Genomic DNA, 26419 nt, shown 5'->3' with positions numbered 1-26419 from the left:
TCGAGTCCTTTTCCACCTGCTCTCTTGAGACTCAAGAGGGCCCCCCGCTCGGTTTGATCTCTGCAGAGTGGCAGGTGTCGCCGCTAATGGAGCCAAGCGTTCGCTCCGCGCCGGCTCCGACTCAAACAGGAGCAGGGGGGTGGGGAGAGTGGTTGGGAAAGAAAGAAACGTTTTGGAGTTTCTCCTTTGGAGGAGGAGTACTTTGTTGTTTGTCCCAGAAAGCCACTTTACCGAGCGAGCTCGGCGAAGCTGTGCTCTCGTTCCGTGCCTGTTCATGCAGAAGCGAATTTTCGCGTCTTGATCTATGTGTGTGTGACATCGATATATTATTTATCACAGACGATGGCATGATTATGTGTGATGTAAATGCATTTATAATGTATACTATTAGCTTGATTTGAAGCTTTCGTGACTGCAGGAATCCATACTCTTTGGTTCTTTCGGTAAAGTCACGTAGTTATTTTGTTTTATTTTATACCTACGTGACTTTACCGAAAGAACCAAAGAGTACCTAATAGCTTGTTAATTGTGTAAACATAAACATAGTTGAGACCTAGTGCCCCTCGGACCAAGCCTGCCTCGCCTGGTTTCCCTGCCCGTGTCCTCACACATCCCCAGATAATGAATCGGGAGTGAGTCCAGAGTAGGCCTAAGTCACTTGTCTTCATCATCGTCATCAACAACCACGATCTATATACTGCTGGATGAATACCAATATGCTGCATCTGATTTGCGTTTGTTGCCAAGCATGCACGTCTTCATGCCTTTATTATCTTCGCCATGCTTTATCCACTGGTGTATGAAGACATAATGATGTACTCAAACTTTGTGCAAGTTCTCTGATGCAGGTGTTCCTCTTTCTGCCTCATTCTAATTCCAATTTGGAACCTCTGCATGCCTCTCTGTACACTTTCCATTCCTTACACACTTTCCATTTCGTCGTTAATGTCCATGTTTCTGATATCATGCAACATGATTGCGAGGTGATATGCACTGTTTCATAAAAAGATAGAAACAGTAGAGTCGATTAGCCGCGTGCGGTTTATCCAAGTTGTGGATTAACCGCGCACCTGAGATTTTGACATAAATTAATAAATTTTGATTTCAAGCTTATTTAGTCTACCTACGTGACTTTACCGAAGAGATGGGATAAACACATTGCAATATGGCTTAAAGTCTCCCCAGAATGCATTGCGCATCCGATTTGGATAACTCACCCGGCAACATGAGGGCATATTTGACTTTGGTAGCTTTGTGCATTGTACAAATTTGATGCTGAGCCGCAGACACTTGTTGGCACAAACATGTGTCCCAGGATGCAAAGTGATATGGGCTTATGCCCAGATTGAAATCAAAATTGTGACGTGGCCAGGTGGCTGAGAGGTCAGAGCATGCTGCACTTGGCACCGCCGGTTCACCACGGTTGCGAGATTTTAACTACCTCACCTGGTATACAGGAGGTCTTGGGTTCGATCCCGACCCTGACGCCTGCTGCAGTTTGCATGTTCTCCCTGTGGTCGCATGAATTTTTTTCCGGGTCCTCCTGTTTTTCTCTCTACATTTAGACACATGCGTTTTTAAGTATTTGGCTGCTATACATTTCAACGTGATAAGCCGATTTCGCTGAGCTATCATTAGTGGGAGACAGGTCGCTTCTGAAAAAGTGTTACATAGCTCAGTGGGATTTACCCTGGTAAAATATTTTTTGTTTAGTTTTAAATAAATAGAGATCCTGGGTTCAAATCCAGGCAGCCGCCAGCGATTAAAAGCGGTTGCTTAAGTGTAGAGAGTTGATTATCTCTGCACGGTCACCAGCACAAAAATACCCCATTCACATGAACGTTGATTCTGCAAATAATTTGGCTAAATTGGAGCTCCGAAAAATGTCAATGTCGCTTTGACTGTCGGGCAACGAACATTGGGACGTATTGGCGGTTACACCGGTGCAGTGTAACACACCGGTTCTCGTAAAACAGTCCGTAATATCAATTTGAACTGACATTCGTCTTCCGACTGTTTCGACGTGACGAGAACTGATTTTGACGCACCACCACCCCGCAAGATTTTCTGACCGGGGTTGCGAATTGCGGGAAAATAAATAATAATTGTGAACATTTAGCTATTTTTTTTATACCGCCAATACATTTATTTTCCCTCATGGGTGGGCAGGGCAGGTGGGAAAGTGCTGCCCTCTATGGTGCGGACCAGCAGCCATCACGGAAGCAGACTCCGTGATGTCCGCTTCCACCGGCCGTTCTCCGATAGATGAACGGTTTGCACTGCCGCGCGAAACATCCAAATGTGTGGTATTCCATCGGCGCAGCGCCAATAGCGCACGACCCCGGGGGTTAAATTCTGCGCGTAAAAATTACAAAAGAAACGCGAGGAACAGAAATCCCGAGGGTCACAGGCGGGCGCCGATTCGGTGACAGAGACACCACCACGGTGGCGAGCGCCATCAAACTCGTCGCGCGGTGTTCAACGAGCCTCGCAGCCGACGGCGCGCTTTGATAATAACGATAATCATAGTGCCCCGCAGTAGCGCGAAAGATCAGAGATGTCGGGGGTGTTACCGGCACGTGCCCTGTCGTGTAAAACATGCTCGGCGCCCACAAGGGGTTTGTTCCCCCTGCGCCGGTTGCGACGCGGTTTCGGATTCAGATTTCAAAGCGATGTCTCCCGGTGGTTTTGGCCTGACGCTGGGCGACAGTCAGCGCCGTAGCGCCGTGATGTTTGACGGCTTCATTAGCACTCTGTAAACGACGAGAACAAACTTTTGTCATGAATAATCTGGCTTTTTTTTGTTCCTGGTTAAGTATCAAATTATTTTTTTATCCTACTAACTGTTAAACTAAAAACTATTTTTTTTATTATCAGGTAAGGCCCACTGAGCTGTACAGCTCTGTTTCAGAGTTGACCTGGCCACAATTGATAGCTCATTGAAGTGGTTATCATGTGGAAATGTATCGCAACCAAATACTCTAAATGCATGTTTCTAAATGTGGAGGGAAAAACCAGAGGACCCGGAGAAAAATCCGCACACCACAGAAAGAGAGACACCGCAAACTCCGTGGGTATGGAACCCACGACCTGTATACCAGGCGAGGTAGTTAACATTTCAGTTAGACTTGAGCGAGCAGCTTGGGATTTTGGTCTCCCGCCACCCTGTGTGTGTTTATGTGTGTCAGCACTTTCCCTCTTCTAGCCCACGTATAGTGTCTCAAGTTTCCATTGTATTTAGGCGCTATATCCATGTCTATCAACATTGTTATCGCGTGTGGCTCAGAACTAGCCTGCCCAGTGCCTCGGCCGTAGAGCAAGCGGCTCGCAGTCGGAAGGTCACGAGTTCAATTCCTAGTTTGGGGTCGACTTTGCTCATCATAGCCTGAACCGTGCCAACCGTACTAAATCAAAGGTCCTGCCCCTCCGATTAGCACGGTTGGCGACATACTCTGCGAAATAAGTTCAACATACTTACATCATCCCTCTGGCGTGATAAATTGGGTACCACTTGAACACCAGTTGTCCGTCCTACGGATAGACATGCCCCCGCACCATGGGAGAGTGGAATCTCCACCACTGGCTTTTGCAGGGCTGCGAACAGCAGATGAGCATCAGTGCCTCCTTGAAATTGCTTTGTCGTAGCTAAACCCTTGTCATTGTGTGTGTGTCTGTGTGTGTATTGTTTTTGTGTAGGGGAGCGGTAGTGTAGCAGTTGGCGTGCGGTGCTACGAACCCTGCGACCCGAGTCCGATTCCCGCTCACGGCCAACACCAGTGACATTTGAATTGGCCGTGGGCTTTTCCGATGTCGACTCGGCCTTAAATGAGTACCTGGTGCAGGATGTGAACATTGGCTCTGGGGAGACAAAGGCGGTCCCGCGTGGTGCTGGCCACCCACCCCCTAGAGTGCCGTGACCGGCCTTCATAGGTGCTCGTTTTGCAGCACTTCTTCCAACAGTCTGTTCAGGCTATATCGGCGGGGGGTCTTCGTGTGTTTGTTGGCAATTACCTAAATCGAGCATGGCAAGCCAAGTGCATCTGTGTGTGTGTGTGTGTGTAATTAGTGGGAGTGGTAGTGTAGCGGTTGGTGCGCTGCTCTACGAACCCCGTGGCACATATTGAACGCACGTCGGGATCAAACTCGAAGAAGAAACGGCTACTTGTGCGATGTCATCTTCTTTGCGGTCACACTGGCACAGGATGTCACGCCCGATTGCTACGGGATCTCGAAGCACGAATGTTACATCTTGCAATCACAGATGTTGCCGATAGCAATTAAGAGGGGGTGGTGAGAGATGTTACGGGGAAGGGTGGTGGGTGTATGGAAAGCCAGAAATATAAGGAGAGCTGTTGGATTTTTGTGCCGTTTAAAATTACAGTAACTTTAAACCCACATCGCCTTGGCTTCGCAACCATCATTAGCCTGGCATTTTGAAATGGGCGGCAATAAAAGGTTAAACCTGGAAATACTTAACGACGCTTTCGCGACCAGCTCTCAAATACGGTCCCCCATAAATAACGCGGAGCAACTTACGTTGCCGGCAATTTACTAAACAGCGGGGAATTGGGACAGGGTTGGCTGTCGGAAATCCACTGGGGTGCAATAATGCAGTGGGTTAAACATTTTCCGTGGCCTTTTGCTCGTCAACTTTTATAAGCTGTCGTTCGAATAAAGAATAGAAACCCGAACACAATGCCAAGTTTGTGTTGGTGCGGTGCGCGCCGAGACGCAATAAAAATGTTCAGCCTCTCACTCAGGTTTCTCATCTACTTGTCAAGTCCCAGTCAACCGTTCTGCAGTGGAATGAACAACTCATAGGCAGTGGACTTGATGACGACGATGATGATGATGGTAACATGGCCAAGTCATGTGACTCATAAACATTGCTTTGTATTTACGTGGCCTAAGATAATAATTTTTAACGTATTTGTACTTTTCCCCGCAGGTGTAAAGATGGTCTCAAGGGCTTCTCATTCTCGGCATTGAAGTAGGTTTCATGCACACTTGTCATTGTTGCAAAGGGACATCCCCTACAAGTTATATATTGGACATACCCGGGCTCTCGAAGGATTCGTAATGCCAGTGTTAGATTACCGAACCATTCAAAAGCAAAGCGCGGCTCTTGAGTCGATGCAGCCGCGCGCGATTCGACTAGCTTATCCGGCACAATGAGGTTGTTTCCTGAAGTTAGTTTTCACTTTTGCAGGAGCAAAGTGGCTCCATGTGCTCGCGCGTCAGGTATTAAAAAAAAATATATATAGGCATCACATTTCAAAAGCCGTTTGCACTCTGAACCTTTGAATGCACGCACGTGTTGAAGTTCCCCTGTGGGTATTAAGTGTCCGAGCTCAAGTGTTAATAACATCGCCAAACTTGTTTGTAAAGCCATCGGCGCGCGAACAATGTTATTTCTGGGCATTTTGTTGAACAAAATATCGAGTGAATAGATCCCTTTACGACTATAGTCCACGGAGGTGCAGAATCGTTTGACGCACGGGGGAGGCCATGGTAGGGGACCTTTCGGAAGCTGGCCAGAGAGATCATAATGGGCATGTTCCAGCAGTATCCATTGTTGTGCTGAACTATGCTCCGACGTCTATGTGCACCGTTTTCGCCAAGCCTTGTCAAGTTTGGCCAAATTACCCACACAGCATTGGGAGGGCCTCGTCCATGGCTGTGACTGACATACATTGGATCACGCTCAGGTTTCCCCCCTCACTCAAAAGCGCAGCGCCTTGTTGGCGGTGTTCTCACCTGCGGACACGATGGCTCTATACGGTGCACGTTACACAGTGTGATCTGTGTACAGATACCCCACTAGAACGAGTAATAATTTCAGCTCGTAGCGCTCGCGCTCGTGGAGAGAGAGAGCCACCCAGAGGCACGAGGAACCGCAGGCAAGCAGAAAAGCAGCAGCCAAAGGTGTTCAGCCATTTGCCAAACAATTGCCCAAAGCTGTGCTGCCCTCTCCATGTTAGGATTTGTTTTGGTCAATTAATGAGAAAACCTACGCCTGCGAGGTTGCAACACTCTATCCCATACAGAAGGGAGAAATTATGAGTCCACGTTTGCTGTACCGCCTTCTCTTGGCAAGCCAGGGTAAGGGCATCTCCTCGACGCCCGAGGGGAGGGAATTTCACAACATTTGTGCGCAGGGCCGGATTCAGATTGTGTAGGCCCAAGGGCTACAGTAATATTTTCAAAAGGAAAATTAATTTTGATTTTAAGCTTTCGTGACTGCAGGGATTCATATTCTTGGTTCTTTCGGGAAAGTCACGTAGAAGGGAAATAATAAAATAATAAACATATTTTTTGTTCCCCTTCTACGTGACTTTACCGAAAGAACCAAGAAAAAGGAAAGAAAAAATCTAATGTATTTTTACAAAGCTAACAACAAATAAAATTCAGCATTCACAAATTAATTAACTTTTTACTTCATCTGGCGGAGGCCCCTGGGCTGCAGCCCCTAAAGCCCTCCCCCCCGTGCCTTAATCCGGCCCCGTGCGTGCGGTGATCCACCGAACCTCGCTGCTGCTGCCTCCACAGCGCTGGCTTAAAGGCCACATGCATACTCTTAGGTTTTTTCGGTAAAGTCATGTAGGTAAAAAATTAATTATAAAAGATCATTAATAGAAATAAAATAATAAATCACGACGTTTTCGGAGGCAACATGACGAAACGTCGTGATTTGTTATTTTATTTCTATTATTTATTCTATTATTTTTATTGTTTATCTTTTATTATTTATTTTTTACCTTCGTGACTTTACCGAAAAAACCTAAGAGTATGATTCCTTGCAGTCACGAAAGCTTCAAATCTAGAAGCCACATGCATAGCCACCGCCGGCCAGAATCAGAATCTTTATTGAAACTGTCCAGAGTAGGGGCAGATCAGAAAGTTACAACAATACAAAACCACCGCCCAGCATAAATATGGAGACGGAAAAGAAAACATTTTGTAGCATATCCTCCACGCATACAGCAAACCATCTATCGACACTCTCCTCTGTGAGATATGGGGGCCCATCACTTTCACAATATTCAATTACCATAGGGTCACAAAAAAAATCAGTAGGGCATCTATAAATGGATCACCCTGTCCATTGCCACCGCATGGAAGGCAACACCTAGCTTCGCACAGGCGTTGGCTGTGATGACACCACTGCCACTTCATGGTAAATGACGACTGCTGTTGCTGGACAGACATGGAGATCAGACATATTTAATGATTAAATATAACTTCGAAAACAATGCCATTGCTTGTTATGGAAACAGCAGAGCCAAAATGGCCAATGTAAACTTTTTTCTCCACTTAAATACCACAAATATGTTTCCTTTAAAGAATTCACTTCCTGGCATTGCCGTTTAGTCACCACCTGCAGTGTTCCCGTGCGTTTGATTTTTTTTTGTTAATTTCCCATGGCCAAATTCTTTCCGAATTCGAGTTATTCCTCTGCGCACCTTACGTTTGCGAACGCAAATATAACCTCCCCACGCTGACCTACACGGTACCCCAGGCTTCTTGCAGGTCCCTCGCTTTGAATCAACAAGTTCCCACCGAGATTCAGTGCCCGCGAGCGTGTTTTTGTCTGCCTCTGCCGTGATGAGTAATTGCAATCCACTGCTGGATGATGGCCTCTGCACGCTGTGCTGGTTGCGGGGGTTATTTGACCGTACTTCACCACGCTGGTCAGTGCAGCTTGGTGAAGGCGGGGAGCGTAGGACCACAGGAGCATAGAACCACAGTCCGACAATGGTTTTCTCTGCAATGCCCTCTGCTTCCCGCAACCTATAACAGCTGTTTTGCACGGTGATCGCTCTCTCCACAGTGCTGCGTAGCTTTCGAGATTTGTCGAGATCCGTCGAGTTTGGTCATGGGCAGACATTTGAAGCGTGTAAATACGATCGAGCCAAAGTATCACCGTGTTTTTAACCCAGCAATGGGTTCGCACTCATCTCCACATTCTCATGGCAGGGACCAGTGTTTCTAGAATACAATAGAATACAAATGCAACCCCATTGTCCTTGTAACCTACCTATTATTATTATTCCTAGGAGACTCTGAAATCCAAGAGTTAAATGGTTAGGCCCCCCACCCCAAAACAAGGAGGGGGGAATCAGTTAACTTCCAAAGTTTTTATGTGGGTGTTTTCAAGTGTATATTGAATTAAAATAAAACATCAGCTTTTAAATAATCCGTGAAATCTGAACCATACCGCCCTCTCATCAGTCGAATGAAATGCGTCGCCGGCGTTGAGCGGTGTGCGACAACGGTTGCCCCACGTCATGTTTTTTGGTTTGGCCGTGTTTGTTTGTTGTAGTACAGAGTTAGACTGATGGCCTTAATCTAAGTTGTCTTGTGGTTGTTGTTGTTGTTTGACTTGCATCCCACTGCGATTTTTGCACACAGTGTTGGTGTATGGTGCTTTTTCTGCAATATTTTGCTGTCTTTTCTTGGATTTTCTGTTTGCACATAGTCACTTTAAGATGTTTTCTTGTTCATGTTTTTGTTTTCTGTTTGTTGCAGTTGCACCCGATTCAAGCGCCGAATGGCTCACAGGGCTATACCTAATAAAATAAATAAATGAGCTTGAACTTGATGTCGCGTCATCGCGTGCGCTTGCGCGCACCGCAGGTTCCTGGTGGGCAAGGAGGAGCGGCTGGACCACACCCCCGAGGCGTTGACAGGGGACCGGGTGGCCGCGGCACGTGCCGACGACTCGGAGCGACCGGCGGCGGTGGCGGCAGCGGCGGCGGCGATCCCTGGCCACAGGCCGTCCCGCCTGGCACTCATCCGCTACCTCGTCCGCCTCCTGTAATGAGCGCGCGGTCCGTCTGTGAATGATGCGCGCGCCGGGGGTGGGGGGTGGGGGCTTACGCCGCGTGATAAACGTTGCCGTGGTGCCCGGGGACACCGTCCTGCACGCTCAGACCTAGAGGCCCGCCGTGGTTCGATTTAAAGCTTTCGTGACTGCAGGGATTCATCTTCTTGGTTCTTTCGGTAAAGTCACGTGACTTTACCGAAAGAACCAAGAAGAGCTAAAAATAAGTTTGTCAATGCAACGATCTGACCCCAGTGCCCCTACTGGTCATCTGTGATAAAAAAAAAAATGCTTTATAGCTCATCGGATTCCTCCAGCATAAATAAATATTGTGATTTTGAATTAAGGTGTCCTAAAAAAAGAAGAAATGTTTATGAGCAGGCATTGTGACGATGGCCCTTCCTCATAGTCCTCCCCGTAGTTAAAACCGTGCAACTCTCCCTTTGCCGTTCACAAATGTGCACAGCCCCATTTCTTTAATTGTTAATGAAGTCTCAAGGAGCTCTAAGGTCAGACCTCCCAAGACTCTCCTCCCATTGGCCTGGACAGCCCAAGGCCAAGGAGCTCACCTGAACCGGGCAAGGGGGACCCTAAGCAAGGAAAGTCCCACTCCTCGACCTGTACTGCAACAAAGACGTGTTAAGAAAAACCATACCATGCGCAAGGATTCTCTCTAACAATTGCAACGTGGATTTGATCCTGGAAGTGTTGGCACCAGCGAAGCGGGCGGGGAGCTGTCAGGATAAAACGCGTTTGCGCGTATGCATGTTGTCTTTTTTCTTGCCTCTGGTTTTATGTCTCTAAAGTTTCGGCAAAGCTTGTAAATTGTGATGGTCTTCAGTGCGCCAAGTCCCCAGTAGCGACGCACGTTTATACCAAAGCATTGTCTATATTGCATCATTGATACTAGCGTTATAGTGTCCATCCGATTATGGACAGAGGTAATGCATACACACTCTCAGCCATAGTGGGAAAGTGTTACCGAGGAGGAACTCAGAAGCAAAATAAATTCAAGTAAGAAAGTGTATCGGAAATAGCAAAGGGGAGAGTGTGTAATATGGATTCTCATAATTGAACACGTCAATTGCTTCAAACGTGAAAACATTTCCACCATTTCGATTTTCAATTTGTTGTTGTTGCCACAGCAACGACCACACTTGTGACCTGATCTGTCCAATCAGGGGACCTTTTACAGGTAGGAACAACAGATTCCACACTGCCCACCAGGGATTATTTGTCTGTCTGTCGGGCATATTTAGTCTGTCGTGCACGAATGCGCTGTCCAATCAAGTTCCTACCTGCCCACTCTGAAGGAACGTGTTTTTTACAGCTGCAACAAGCAAAGCATCCAAAGACGGATGTCAATTATTTCCCTACTGCTGCAGGTCACGATGAGTGAAGCGATAGAGTCGAGAGCAGTGATGATGTTAGCGACACTATTCTGAGAAAACTGCATGATTGAACTTGCGCATTTACTGCACGCTGCCCACTCATGCACAGTCACCGCATCCTTCGCGCTCACTTCCCACTCCCCGCTCACACGCAGTCATCCCCTTTACTCTCTCCGCTCCGCTCCTGCTGACAGCGCTGCCATCCTCACCACTTCCTCGCTCGTCGCCGCTTCTGCGATATCCTCACACCCACCGCCGTACCCCACCACCCGTGTGTCTCACTTTCGGCCACTTTCGACAAACGCGTCTTAACTTCTCGGTTGTCCCGCACCTCCGATCAGCACGGTTGGCTACGTATGGTGCGAAAGACGTTCAACAAACATACGTATGTCCGTAACTTGCTGTCCGTAAATAACGCTCGAAGGCAAAACTTGCATTTCCTCCCAAGCTTGTGTGAATAAGCAAGTCTCTCTTATAGTGAAACTAGCTTGACTACCCTGGCTTCGCCCGGGGACTTGCAATTCACCACGCCCGGCCGCCTTTGTCTCCCCAGTGGCAATGTTCACACACCACAGCAGTTACTCGTTTGAGGCTGAGTCGACCTAGGGGAGGCCCAGGAGCAGGTTAAAATAATTGTCACCGGTGGTGGCCGTGAGCGGGAATCGAACTCAGGTCGCCGGGTTTGTAGCGCAGCGCGCTAACCACTACACCACAATGTGTTACGCTTCCACATGTGCGGGTCACGTGACAGATTTGATGTCACAGCTCACTTGCTGTGCAAAAAATCAATGCATTATTGAGCTTCCCCCCCAAAAAAAAACCCAAAGTGTATTTTTATCATTTTTGCATGGTGTACATTCTGGAAAGTACCCACATGGCAAATTTCCCGTTTGTTGCATGTCGGGAAGTACGCTAAACTTTTTTGAACAGACACACATAATCACAACTTTGCCTTTTATATATATATGATATGGAGATAAGCGATGGCCAACAGTGATTAATGTCTTTTGTCGTTGTTTCCGGCCAACTGCGTGCAGCGTCAAGAGTGGCCCAAGGCATCGATGCTGCAAGCATCACAATGAAAACTGCATCTATTACAGCTTCAAGGTGAGCTCTGGATCCTTTGATGGTCGAGGCTATTCTGTTAGGCACATATATAATCTCTTGCGTTACCCGACGTGACCCTGGGACAGCATCCACCCACACCTGTATTCTCGGCCACGGTCATTGACCTCTTTGCTCCACGCTAGGAAAACGTGGACCTCTTTTTACCGGAGCAACCTGCACCGAATTGAGACATTCATGCAGGCCTACCTACTATGCACTCTGCGTTTGTGCGATTGAGCTGTCCGTGTGTGTGATTGTGCTATTCGTGCAAGTAAGATTCTGCTGGTTTTGTGTCGGTGAGAGTGATGGCGCTGCGTTTTATTTGATTGCGCTGCTCGTGTGTGTGATTGTGTGTGTGATTTCACCGTTGGCATGCGCGTCAGGCGTTCGTGCGGATGTTCAGCGTCGGCTACTTGATCCAGTGCTGCCTGCGCGTGCCGGCCGCCATTCGCCACCTGTTCACACGGCCCTCGCGCGTCCTCCCCACGCTCGTGCACCGTGAAAACCTCCGCCTCGGGGCCTTCCTCGGGTCCTTTGTCAGCCTCTACAAGGTGCTCCGCGCAGGCCCGAGTGCGGCCCTGCGACCCTGACAACTGTGCGCGTGGTGATGCAGTGACGTCACCGCTTTAAATAGAATCACAATCAGAATATTGATACTGGAGGAATCCGATGAGCTATGAAGATCTTGTTCACAGGTGTCCAGTCAGGGGTCGGGTCAGAACGTTACATCAACAAATAATACAAACACACGATAGGAGTGGAAATTATAGGCAATGTAAACAAATCGCTTTCAAAAAATATACGAATAAAACTAAACTAGTTTTTATCATAATAGGTAAGGCCCACTGAGCCATTAGCATCTTTTCCAGAAGTAACCTTGCCACAAATGATAGCTCAACGGCGTGGCTCATCATCTGGAAATTCACAGCAGCAAAATAATCTAAATGACGCATGTTCCTGAATGTAGAGGGAAAAACCAGAGGAGCCGGAAAATACAATTCACGCGATCATTGGGGAGCGTCCAAACTCTTTGGGTTTGTTGGGGCAAAATTGACTGGTGCTCCAAGAGCCACAGGCCGCAGACTTTTATCAGATAAATAATGAGAAAGATGGAAGACGTATTCAGAAGAGGGACATACAAGGGACAGGATATGTATTCGGAGGACCGTGCCTCCCGCAACTCCAATAAGCACGGTTGGCTACGTGCGGTGCGAAAGAAGTTAAAATACATAAGACAGTGCTATTTTCAGAATAAGGACAGAAGAAATGGAGAATAGATGCAATGGGAAATGATGTGAGAGACAGGCACTGCCCACACATGTGCACAGAAAATAAGTTAAGTGAAGTTTACCCTCTCACTCGGAATGGCGTCTGCAACAGTGCTGAAATGAAAGCGTACTGGATTCTACTTGGAGAAATTATTGCAAGGGAGGTCCAACTACTAAGAGCTTCAAAGAGTTGTGGTTATGTTTGAACTCGTGAATTATATATAGATAGAAGAGATGCGATGCACAGTGATACAGCACATGCTTGCAGCACCCACACCGCTGCAATGCGCTGCAGGCCTCTGCAGTCCTCTGCAGTGCATCAGTTGCGGCGTGTACCGTGACCTCCAGCGGGTGAAGTACGACCACTGCAGGTGGCCTCGACGGGCGTCTTAACGGGGCACGCAACGCGCGTACCGTGGCGCCAGCGACTGAGAGCTTGCCGGTGCGTGGCGTTGTGTGCCCGTGTGCTTGTTTTTTGTAATGCAGGGGACCAGCTGCCTCCTGAGATGGATGAGGAATTTGGACGACGAGCTGCACGCACTTCTCGCCGGTGAGAGGCGCCCGCGTGTGTCACTTTATTTAGAATCGGAATTTTTATTGATCCTCGAGAAATCCGATGGGCTATGAAGCTCTTCTTCTTGGTTCTTACGGTAAAGTCACGTAGAAGGGAAATAATAAAATAATAAAAATAAAACATAATAAAATAATTCTCACGATGTTTCGGCCACAACGCAAGCAGCTGTCCTCAGGTGAAGAACAGGTCTGTCGGAAAGCATTCAGACGCTGTCTTTCCGACAGACCTGTTCTTCACCTGAGGACGGCTGCTTGCGTTGTGGCCGAAACGTCGTCATAATTATTTTATTTTGTTTTATTTTTATTATTTTATTATTTTCCTTCTACGTGACTTTACCGAAAGAACCAAGAAGATGATTCCCTGCAGTCACGAAAGCTTTAAATCGAAATTTATGAAGCTCTTTTTCACAGATGTCCAGTCGGGGCGGGTCAGGAAGCAGTGTGTTGTGAATGCCGTCGGTTACGTTACCTGCGTCGCGATTCGGTTCGTATTCGTTCCCACGCTCGGCTGACACCGCCCGTACACGGGCGTCTTGCTCATCGTAACGCGCTGAACGCAAAAAAAAAACCTCTAAAGATTCCTCAGTAACTCTGCCGTAAAATTCGCAACTCCGATTATCACGGTTGGCTACGTAAGGTGCGAAAGAAGTTCTACGTACAAAGTATATAAAATGTAGTTTGGCGACCTGTAGAGCTAAATGTTGATTAAAAATTATAAAACAAAAGTTCGTAGGCCATTGTTAATGAAGATTGTGTTCACGTTTTTCTGGTCCCTGCGGGTCAAACAAGGCAAGGGAAACTTGAACAACTCCCTCCTTCACCTCTTTCCATCCTTCATTTAAACCTCACCTCTTCTCCGTTGCCCATTCTCTTGAACTAACTAAACGTAACTATTTTTTATTTGACCAGGTAAGGCCCCACTGAGCTATGTAGCTCTGTTTCAGAAGTGACCTGGCCATCACAAATGACAGCTCAATGAAGTGACTTATGGTACGGAAATTTATAGGAGCAGCCAAATAGTCTTTAACGCATGTTCATTCGGAATGTGGAGGGAAAAAGTGGAGGACCCGGAGAAAAATCCACATGACCACGGGGAGAACATGCACACTCCAAATATACAGGTACCAGGGTTGGGATCGAACCCACTAATTCCTGTATGCCAGGCGAGGTAGTTGACATCCCGCCACCTCAATTTATTTCCTTCCCTACGCTTTCCTTACCCCTGCTCACCCACTATTGTGGTCACCCATTCCTCATCCATTGCACGCCCCTGCCATCTAGATACAGGTAGTCCCCGACTTACGATGGTCCGACTTACGATATTTCGATCTCACGATGGCGATAGCGATACGACAAAATTGTAAAATATTTTACATTTCGCGCGGCAGGTAAACGCAGCAGCGTACGAGGTACGATACTGTACTTCTAGATTTGAAGCTTTCGTGACTGCAAGGATTCATATTCTTAGGTTTTTTCGGTAAAGTCACGTAGGTAAAAATTTAAATTTAAATTAATAAAAGTAAAATCAAAATCAAAATCACGACGTTTCGGAGGCAACACAAGCTTGTCTTCAGGTGGAACTGTCACAGCCCGATAGCTATATCAAGTAAATTACTTGATACAGCTTGTGTTGCCTCCGAAACGTCGTGATTTTTATTTTTATTTTACTTTTATTAATTTTAATTTTTTACCTACGTGACTTTACCGAAAAAACTTAAGAATACGATACTGTACGTTGGGACGCTGCCGGGATGTACTGTACGCATATAGTTTATACAGTACGGTACTGTAAATTGCTCTGGTTTGCTAAATTATCACCATTCTTTAAGACTCCTAGGTAGGCTAGGCCATTTTCGACTTACGGTATTTTCGACTTACGATGGGGTCGTCGTAACGCGTCTCCATCGTAAGTCGGGGACTACCTGTAATTTATTTGTTTATACCGGTTTGTTTAAGTATGTTCATCGTTTTCATCAAAGCTGCTCTATATGAATATAAAATAAGATAAGATCTCGTGGGCAGAAGGAAGTTGCTGTAATTTTGGGTAAAAGCCAATGAATTGTCGAGTCATTGACACGGGTTTGCGAAAGGCCCAGGCATGATGCATCGTGCATCATCATCATGTAACCAAGTGTAAAAATATGTTGATTACCATCGTGTAAATACATGATTAAAATTATTATTTACATTCTTTTTTTCATATCGGCTAGTTCAGAGAAGAAATAACAAACATAAAAGTTTAATCGATATGGTCATAAACTATTGTTTAGGCCAGCAGAACCCTCTGTAATGAAATATGGGCTGAAATGTTTTGCCGGTATCAACTCATGCCATCATCCTACCACCTAGTGGGACATCACCATTTCATAAAATGTCATCAGTGGGAGGTGGTTTTGTAAAGGGGAGTATAAGGCCCTACCATAGGAATGTGGAATTTCCATCGCTGACACGAGATAACCTCTGAAGATGAGCACCACCCAGTGTTCGTTTGAGTACAGGCGCACGTTGACTTTTGACAACATGTGTAGTGTAGCACTCGGAGACGCAGTCTTGCTGAAGTTATATATATATATTTATTATATAAATAGTCCACCCGCCTTGACATGTTATCAGTTGGACGCAGGTTGACTATATACAACTGGGTCACTCTATGTAGCTGCTACACGACGCTTGCTATACAGCTGACTGATATATTTTTACTGGCAAATGAGGTTCCAATGGTGTAAATGCTTACCCCGAGCTCTCATACTCTGATGGTGCCTTGTCTTTGAGTTGTGCGCCTTTTGACGTCATCTGGTCCAACCCATGTGAGACTAGGCTCTAAGGAAAGCTGTCTCGGGTGTGGACCAATCAACTTCAAGGACAGTGCACATTATCAGTTATGTTTTTTGTTTGCATTATGGCTGCAGGTATTGTGGTCTATGTAAACATGACTCCTTGTTGTAAAAAAGGTGTCAGTTTTGTTGCCATATAGAAGGGTAAAAAAAGCAATTATCATATTTTTACTGGCAAATGAGGTTCTAATGGTATATAGGAGCCGTCGATGTGGTAGCCACGGCGAAGATGTATAACTCCCTTCACCAGCCTTCCAAGACGATGAGGGCGATCCACAGTGATGAGTGCGACGACGGCCCGGACCCCGAATCCCCACGGCAGCCCCGAGCCCCGCTACCCGCTCCCTTAGATCTCACTTCGGCTGGGCCACGCCCCTTTTCCCGAACCCTCTTCTGTCGGAGTTTTTTCCTCGCCTCGCTAGCACCTCACGGGTTCCTCCCTACCCCGCCCGCCTCCCCGCATTGACTCCTCACCCAGTTACCCCACTTGACCCTGCCTGCCCTCATCGCTGCAATTCTTACCCGCGGCCACCAGGCCACGTCAGGTGTGCCGTTCAGTGCGATGACGTCACGTCTTCTAGGGTATTTAAGGGATACCCCGTGACATAAGCGGGGTCACTGTGGGAACGGGTAGAGTAAGAAGGGTGAAGAGGGAACCAGGGGTAGAGAGAGGGATCTAGTGGTGAGTCTGGGGAGAAGCCGGTGGTAGCCGTAGAGGTGCTTCTCTCTCCGGTCGGTGGAGTCGGCAGACTCCACGATCCGACACGAGAGAGACCGGAGCTAGCCGGCAGGGACCCGGACTCAGAGTAGGACCCCTAGCCCCTGGGAGTTGTGTACCCTGCTGTGTAAAATTGTAACAGCTTTAATAAACCCTGGCGGAAGCCCTTAACTTACCTCCGTCTACGAGTACGTACGTCAGGAACTTCTCTACACATGTAAGCCTCACAGACAACGCAGTGGGCCAGTGTGAGAGCACTGTTTGTATCCCATGTGTTTCACGTCATCAATGAAGGATACCCTTGTTCTGTTGTGTAGGCTTTGTTGCCGGCCTGTCGATGATGTTCTACAAGAGCACCTCCATTTCCATGTACCTGTCCTCCAAACTTGTGGAGGTAGGTTGCTCAGCTCAGGCACGAAAACAACGCTTTGTTGACGAAATGCTTCCAGCCTAGCATCCCTCGCGCGGTCAATAGATCGAGTAGAACACGGGGCCGTTTCACCATGCGAAATGTCTAAGCATCTCATGGTGCCGTGGGAAATAAATTGTGCGGATAAACTGGCCATCATGGGAACATTCAATTCCCATCACAGGCTCGGAGCTATCCAGCGGAGATGAGCACCACGACGTTGCTTGATTGAGCAACAGGGGGCAAATTGGGAGTTCATTTGACTAATTCTTGTTGCCTTTTTTATTTCATGCTGGTGGGCTTTACCAGAATTCTGTGAAGGCAAGCGCATCATGCTTGCGATGTATTCTGATGCTTTCCCCCGATTTCTCAGCCGTGTGAACATATTCACTTTGTCCTCATGTTGACTTGCTCCACATGTTAATGCAGGCATTTCCCCAAATATAACAATGAAAAATTAACCCATAAAAACAAAGTTTTTCACTATAAATCCTTTATATGCGTGGCGGCTAGAGTCCTCTCGTCCTCTGGCTTGAGATGGCTGCCACCTATGGGTCAGATGATTGCCTGCCACCATTAAGCAATTGGTAATTAAATATAATTTATTTTTTCCTAAAAAGTGTAAAATTTTGGAAACGAAAATGTCAGCTGGATTGGATCACGGGAAGTGGGTTAAAAAACGACCGAAAGATTTGCACGGTCGTAAGCGCGCAAGCAAGCAAGCGAACTTAATATAAAGGATTTAAAAAGACAGAAAATGTCTGGGGTTTTTTTTTCAGTCCATCGGCCTTTTGGCCTTTTGGAAAAAATGTTTTCCAGCAGCGTTTTCTTTTTTAAACAAGCAAACTCTGAGCCGGCTTCTACCTTGTGGGTCTCATCAGCCCTGTTAAACAAACCATATTGCTAGCCACCGTTGTAAGAGCAATCCACGTAAAAAAAAAACTACGGGGCACTTTAGAGTGTATTGACACAATGAGTGATTTCTCACATAACGTCACCTGCGCCTACCGTCTAGACGCTGTACTTCAAGGGGATCGAGGCGGGCAGCTTCCCGTACTTCCCGCACGCTGACACCATCATCTACGCCATCTCCACCGCCATCTGTTTCCAAGCGGTACTTTACACAACAAGTCAATTACCTCCCTACCCTCCCCCCCCACACTGAAATTGTATTCCGATTGTGCTATCGGTGTCAGGTATCGATTCTGATTTGTCACGGAGCAGCGCAAACCCTGCACGTTCGAGAAAGGCCCACAGAAGCGAATATTACAGAGCTACCTCTGGGGTCCCTTCAAGTTGAGTTAAGTTTATTTTTAAGTAACCTGTGAGAAAATAAGCTCTTAAGTCGGGTTTTATCAAGAAAAAAAAACACACCCTTTCCGTGACAGACATAACACGGCAGAGAAAAATAAATGAAAAATTCCAAAATAAAGTGACCTAATCCACACAACAGATGGGCAGCACATTCCCGCTTGCCCTCCCATGTGATAGGAATGTTTTTCGTGTGGCAGTCAAACAGATATTTTCGTTCAAGCGAAGGAATGTAGCCAAATTAAGTCTCGAAACCAAATTTATTGTGGTGGTATTTTGTGTGTGTGCGGTCATCGGTATGTGACCAGGCTGAATTATTACCCATCGCAACGCACGTGGCACGGGGGAGTCCCTCATCCAGCAGTGGATTGATAAAAATGCTGAACATGTATTTAAATGACCTGGTCAACAAAAAAACTATTCAAAATTTCATCAACTATCTTTATTTTACTAGGTAAGGCCCACTGAGCTATTTTTCAGAAGCGACATGGCCACAACTGATATCTCAACGAAGTGGCTTATCATCATGTGGAAATTTTACAACAGACAGATACTCTAAACGTGTGATGTTGATTCTAAATGTAGAGGGAAAAACCAGAGGACCTGGAGAAATATCTGCGAGACCACGGGGAGAACATGCAAACCCCAAATATACAGGTGTCGTCAGGGTCTGGATCGAACCAACGTCCTCCTGCATTAAATATCGATTTAAAGCTTTAGTGACTGCAGGGATTCATCTTCTTGGTTCTTTCGGTAAAGTCACGTAGAATGGAAATAATAAAAATAAAACATTGAATAATTCTCACGACGTTTCGGACACAATGCAAGCAGCCGTCCTCAGGTGAAGAACAGGTCTGTCGAGAAGACAGTCTAAAATTCAGACTCTGTCTTCTGAAATTCAGACCTGTTCTTCACCTGAGGACGGCTGCTTGCGTTGTGGCCGAAACGTCGTGAGAATTATTTTATAATGTTACATTTTTATTATTTTCCTTCTACGTGACTTTACCGAAAGAACCAAGAAGAGTCCTCCTGCATTCCACGCCAACGCGATCTAACCCAACAAAACCTGTATTATGGATGATATTGGTCGCGAAAGCCTACGTGTTAAACATGCGAGGGAGTTAAACATCCCGCCACCACGGCGCCCAAGAAGACCAAAGTGACCAAAGTGCACAGTGCTGGCACCTCCGATTAGCACGGTTGGCTACGTACGGTGCAAAATAATTTTGACGTACCTACTTACACATCTCAACCACATCAGGACGTGACACGACTCTGGGCTCTGCAGGTGCCCGGTGGGAGCGCTTGCCACGACGCAGGCGCGCATGGGCCATTCGTTGTTGCCTCTCGCTCTCTCTGTGTGGGTTTTTTGAAGGCCGTCATGGAGGTGCACAACCTGAGGCCGTCCTACTGGAGGTTTCTGCTGCGTCTCACCAAGGGAAGGTACGTCGTGAGCGAGAAGCCGTCGAGAAGGAGAGAAAACGACGGGTGAATTCGTCTGTCCCCGGTGAAAATGTTGGGAAGCATCAGCTTATCCATTCAGCGATCGAAATTCGTTCTCACGCTCAATGTAAATATTTTTGTAACGAGCAATTTCAATGCAAACTACGCTCGTACCACTCGTGCAGATTGTACGTCGATCGCAAAGGCAAATTGACGAGGATCATGTCTGTCAAGAACTTATGATCAGCAAAATATCATAATAATCATAATAATATAATAACGTGACTTTACCAAAAGACCCAAAGAGTATGAATTCCTGCAGTCACGAAAGCTTTAAGTCAAGATCATAATAATTGTTCATAATACATGTGGACAAATTTCTGTAAGAACCCTCCACCATCTGAAAGAGCCAAATAAATTAATTTGTCACACCTACACACGTATTAGAGCATCAGTTGTTATTTAAGATCACCACTCACCGATGATTTGAAGAAAAGTTATCACAACCAAATGTATGTACAGTAAAACCTTGGATTGCGAGCATCATTCGTTCCGGAAACGTGTTTGTAATCCAAAGCACTCGTGTATCAGTTGTGATCACGTGACGCTCGGCAGACAAAGCGTATACACGTACTACTCGTATTGCAAGACCTCGCTCGTTTATCAAATTAATATTTGTTTAAAAATTTTGCTCGTCTTGCAAAACACTCGCAGACCAAGTTACTCGCAATCCAAGGTTTTACTGTTTGTTGAACTTCTTTCGCACCGTACATAGACAACCGAATGTACAACAAACTCGGCAGCAATCAGATACGCGATGTTTCGCTTGAAACTGCATCAAGCATCATCGGGAAACTCCAGGAAGTCGGGATGAGATCCAATGCAGTGCTCTGCACTGAGGAACGATGAGGCGTTTATTTTGGACATCCCCATTGTTCCACTCTGCAGCGTTCCTCCGGATCTCGGTGAGCTTCCCGATGACGCTTGTCAAATAATATTCTTCAGAATAACAACGAAGTGTGGAGTGGGTCAACTCTGAACTAATACCGTCAATGGTTAGCCAGGAACACACCGAGCGCTGCACCGCGAGGAATTCCCCTGTAGATCGCGGGAGACATTTGATACGTTGCTGCCATATTTTCATCGCTTTCCCTCGAGTTAACTTGAAAACCAGCCGGTGACCTTTTTCACTTGACGGGGTGCAGTCTTCAAATCTTGAGACGAGTAAAAGATGATCTGTCGTGTCAAACGCTTACGGTGGGTCGAGACAGCCGAGACATATTTTCTTCTCATTAAAAAAAAAAAGCTGTCGCTATTACAAACTATACTCTTTGGTTCTTTCGGTAAAGTCATCGGGTGATGACAGATGCTTGTGTTGCGCCCGAAACGTCGTGATTTCTTTTATTTTCTACCTACGTGACTTTACCGAAAGAACCAAAGAGTATGGATTCCTGCAGTCACGAAAGCTTCAAATCACTATTACAAACTTGTCGTGGGTGACGTGATGATACTGTGGCCTGGGCTTTGAGTCCCGATGGCTTTCGTGCTGAGGAAGAATCCTGCTTCTGAACAAGACGCAAGTTATTTACACTATGAGACCTCCTTTACCAGTGGCAAAATATAGTAGTAGGTTTTTACCCTTTAAACTGGTACAAAACTGACACCTTTATCATCTGGTCCAACACCAATAGAGACTAGGCTCTAAAGAAAGCTGTCTCGGGTGTGGACCAATCAACTTCAAGGATAGTGCATATCATTATCATCATCAGAGTTGTTTCTTTTTGTTTGCATTTTGACTACTTGTGTTGTGGTTATTGCAAGCATGATGCCTTGTATAAAGGTGTCAGTTTTGTACCAGTTTAAAGGGTAAAAACCTACTACTATAAGACGCAAGTTAGTTTAGTTTTTTTTTTGCGACTGGATATTGCTTTATACTCATCTTGATTGTTTTCCACCCCGCCTCGTTGTCAAGGATTGCCCATAGGCTGTTTTACAATCATCAGGCACACTATCGCTGTACGACACGAAACGAGACGGCTATAAACGCATCGGAGAACTTTAAAGCGTAACCGCAAAAACCTGTGCGGTCGTATTAGGCACCCGGTTTGATGTCAACCTTTTTGTCACGTTTCATCCTCATAGCTGACGGTTGGTGGCCAAAACACACGCTCTCCAGATTTTACGATCTTCAGCATCTGTCATGGGGAGTGCGATCCAGCTGCTCACATGTTGACGTGCTTGACAGGTTAAAATATTTCCGTGACAAATCTGCCGCGGAACTCAATGCCAGTTTCTGCTCAATTTTTGTTCGGGGCGTCGTTGGATGTGGCCCGCATGTGCTTCTTGCATGGGTCCGGGTAGTCTAGGGCACCCTGCGCTCTCCATTGCCTGGAATACGTGAATTACATTTTTCGATTTAAAGCTTTCGTGACTGCAGGGATTCATCTTCTTGGTTCTTTCGGTAAAGTCACGTAGAAGGAAAATAATAAAAATAAAACATAATCAAATACAATTCTCACAACGTTTCGGCCACAACGCAAGCAGCCGTCCTCAGGTGAAGAGCAGGGCTGTCAGAAAGACAGTGTTTCAGACAGTGTTTCAGACACTATCTTTCCGACAGCCCTGTTCTTCACCTGAGGGCGGCTGCTTGCGTTGTGGCCGAAACGTCGTGAGAATTGTATTTTATCATGTTTTATTTTTATTATTTTATTATTTCCCTTCTACGTGACTTTACGTGAATTCAATGAACCACACCAAATATTAAACACCCCCAGGGTTTACCTGTGGGCCTTGGGGGGGAGCCCATCGTTGGCAAATGCATTCGCCCGCTTCAACACAGTGGGAACTAAAAACTTGTAAGGTGCTGTCTTTCATGCGCAAAGAACTCATTCAGAACAGGGACCACGTTAGACTTTTCTGTGGTATTTGAATAAGCTTGATCATCATCAACCAAGGTCTCAATCCGCTGCTAGATGAAGGCCCCTCCCAAAGCAGTCGCCATCACTCACAATTCTGCGATTTAATGATCCGCCTGACAACCTGCACACTCGCTGACTTCAACGCGTCATCTCCGCGTTGGGTGTTCCAGAGAGCCCCTCGAAGAGTTTTTGGCCTACTCTTCCACGCTGGCCAGTAGTGCCTCGGAAGGGATGGGAGTACCCACACGCTACCCCCACCGCGCGCGACATTGCCGATCGACTTAACTCTGCTGTACGCATTTATACTGCTGTGGGTGGACAGAGGTGGAGGGAGTTTAATGAAAACTTGCCCCATTGTTTTAACTGCCACGCCGGGAGATCAAATCGAACCGCCGACGTCTGGATTTTCACGTCTCACGAAAGTGGCAGCTTTCCTACATTATTATATAAAAAAATTCTAAATCACCTGCACGGTATGTATGAACATTGTAACGTATATATGCTCACTCAGTCAACTTGTCCATATGTTTGCCAACAAACCTCCAGTGAATCCAGGGGGGCTCAGTGCATTGTGAAGTGTTCCATTACAACCACAGCTGCTGTAGTCGTCTCGTCATTCCATGCAGCCTGGATTTATTGGGGGTTGGGCGGGGTGGGGGTGTTTTAACAGGCATATGGGAGTGCGTGTGCGGGTACACTTACACATGTACACGCGTCCAGCTGTTTTTGTTAATCCACTGCTGGATGAAGGCCTCCCCGTGCCTTGCGGATTGTGGGGACTAGTTGACCACACCTCACCCACCGCACTGGTTCAGCGTTCAATGGCGAACGAGGGGAGCATAGACGCGAGAGCATTGAAGTACAGTACAACAATGGATTAATTGCTACACTGCCCTCTGCTGCTCACTACATAGCAACCGTGTTAATTTACCATTTTTTTATGTTAGGCGGATTGTTAGTCAAGTCGATGATGACCTGTGGAACGTTAATCAATCCTTAGTCTGTGGATTTCATTTAGGCATTCTCTTATTCATAACTAGCTTTACTACCTGGCTTCACCCGGGACTTGGATTCACTACACTACCGCTCCCCCCACACACACACGCACGCGCGTCCATAGGTACACATACACGCGCTTGCTGCAGACACACACAACTTTCAGGGTGCGTACATCAGTAAACGACCGTTCCGCACACGGGTCACATGACAGATGTGACATCACAGCTCACTTGCCCTGCTAAATATATGCATAATTGCGCCACCCCCCCACCCCCTCCAAAAAAAATACAAAAGTTTATTTTTATAATTTTTGCATAGTGTACAGTCTGGAAAGTACCCACATGGCAAATTGCAAGTTTGTTGCATGTCGGGAAGTACGCTAAACATTTTGAACAGACACACTAAACATTTTGAACAGAGACACATTCACAAATTTCCCTTTTCATAGATAATTTCAACTTGTAATGTGCTGCTCAGTGTTCGCTCACTCTCGTAGAGAGAGAACGGCTCAGAGGCGCGAGGAGGAACCACAGATAAGCGGGGAAGGCAGCCACGCAATGAGCCAGCGCCAACAACATCAAGGTGTTATCAGCAAATTAATGAGTGATTACATGTGTGAAGAATCCAGGGCACCCGGAGAAAATCCACGCACGCAAGGCGGAAACACTCTATCCCATACAGACGGAACGGATAGTCCACATGTTTTCTGCACTGCCTTCTGGCAAGCCAGGGTATGATACGTCAACGCCCATGGGAAGGGAGCATGACAACATTTGTGCGGATCACCAACCCTCGCCTCCAGAGTTCTGGATTACGGGCCACATCATAGCCACATCATAGCCACATCATAGCCACCACCGCCCGGCTCGTCAACTCAAGCAGCCACTCGGTCCACTCGTAGCGACCACACCACCCCCGCTAATAACAAATTCTCACGGGTGGAAAAGCCATGGGAAAAGTAACGCAATAAGTGCGATTCTCTGATATATATATCATCTCAGAACGTGTCGACCTCTCCAAACCCAGGGATTCACCAAACTCTTCCATGTGGCTGCCCTCCGGTGGTGGTGGTGGGGGGGGAGTTCACAGCAAAAGCGTTTTCCACTTTTCCGTCCCAGGCCGTCACGTCGGCACGCGTGTTAATCGGAGCGATGCACTAAGCATGCCGTGTCGCGCCGCCCGCTGCGACTCCTTTCTGCGGATTCCCCCACGCTAACCCTCGGCTCTGAAGTAACGAGCAGCCGCGCGGCGTTCTCGGCACTGCAGGACAAACGAGTCGACCGTCGCGCCCTGCCGTCGTGACCTGTGAACGATTTCGCAGACGAAGCTCGGATTTGTAAAGCTCGGCCCAATCGGCAGTCGTTCGTGTCTCCCCTCCCCTTTTCGCGTTGCTTTTGTTCCCTGTTTAACTGCCGTAATCTCTGGGTTTATAAGATTCCTCCGAAACCTGTGCGCGGTGTCGATGAATGTATACAGGTCTGGTCAAAGACGACGATCCCCCTTATAGCCTTGAACAGACTGTTGGGGCAAGTGTTGTTAGCGAGCACCTATGAAGGCCGGCACGGCACACGAGGGGTTGAGTAACCAGGACCACACCCAGCCTGTCTTTGTGGCGATTTTTAAACAACGCATTAGGTACTCATTTGAGGCTTGAGATGCCTTGAGACATTCGTGGAAGGCGCCTTACAAATAAATGTAAATCATTATTTGAGGCTGAGTCGACCTAGGGGAGGCCCAGAACCGATTCAGATAATCGTCACTGGTGTTGGCCGTGAGCGGGAATTAAACTCGGGTCGCCGGGTTCGTAGCGCGGCACTTAAACCGCTACACTACCGCTCCCCACGTCTGCTCACCCACACACACATAATCTGGAGAATAGCAAAACGTTTAACGAGACGCTGTTTGTAAAAGTGTCCCTCAATAGTTCAGTGGTTATTGTATCGAGCCTTGCGTGAAGAGTAATGGCAAAGTTCTTCAAAATCTCCGCAGTTCAACTAAACTGCACAACACTGAAAACCCACGGCACTTAGGAAACGAGGGCTTAAACACGCTTGATTTCTTCGACGAGTCGCTTTCGTGTGGCAGGGTGTGGGGGTGTGACTTTTGGGCAATCTGGAACGAGGTCCACCTGAGGTTCATTTCTCAAGCAGGCCGCTAACCCACGTGGCGAGCACACTATCCCAGCGCGTTTAAATATAGTCAAAGAAAAAACTCGCACCCGCACAGCGTGGCAAGGCCTTCATCCAGCACTGGATTGAGAATGCTGCTGGACATGTACATTGATGACTGTGTGGACAATGATGATTGATGTTTGATGATGGTTAATGATAATTGGTGATGATAATGACCATGATGAATGATAATTAAAGCTGATTATAAACGATGACAAAGATGATAATAAGGACGATGTTTATGATTGATGATTATATTTATTTAGCATTTGTGCCCAGGCAGTCACTGCATTTCGCGCTTTCAGATGCACTTTTGCAGCCGTCTGGAACGCTCTTCTTTCTAACATTAGGATGCCACTGGGAGCTATGTACTTTTAAATATAGATTGAAAACTCATTTCTTTAGAACTGCTTTTTGTGTTTAGTTTGTTATGCCTCCCCCCGCACCTCCGAT

The 26419-nt window shown here is 46.8% G+C and overlaps 1 protein-coding gene across 1 annotated transcript in view; it reads left to right on the top strand.

Annotated features, from left to right (window-relative positions):
• The window catches only part of TMEM135 (transmembrane protein 135), a 65759-nt gene that overhangs the window by 33407 nt on the left and 5933 nt on the right, over positions 1–26419 (top strand). Inside the window, exons 7-14 of the mRNA XM_061571239.1 lie at positions 4949–4990; positions 8638–8817; positions 11253–11322; positions 11706–11873; positions 13077–13140; positions 17033–17109; positions 18140–18238; positions 19811–19878. Of these exons, the coding sequence (XP_061427223.1) occupies positions 4949–4990; positions 8638–8817; positions 11253–11322; positions 11706–11873; positions 13077–13140; positions 17033–17109; positions 18140–18238; positions 19811–19878 (768 nt within the window). The remainder of the gene's footprint in view (positions 1–4948; positions 4991–8637; positions 8818–11252; positions 11323–11705; positions 11874–13076; positions 13141–17032; positions 17110–18139; positions 18239–19810; positions 19879–26419) is intronic.

Source organism: Lethenteron reissneri, chromosome 6 (assembly GCF_015708825.2).
Source record: "Lethenteron reissneri isolate LAM-NWPU_2019-01 chromosome 6, ASM1570882v1, whole genome shotgun sequence".
In the NCBI taxonomy this organism is placed as follows: domain Eukaryota; kingdom Metazoa; phylum Chordata; class Hyperoartia; order Petromyzontiformes; family Petromyzontidae; genus Lethenteron; species Lethenteron reissneri.
The sequence above is the reverse complement of the archived record's forward strand: the minus strand, read 5'-3'. Positions and strand labels throughout refer to the sequence as shown.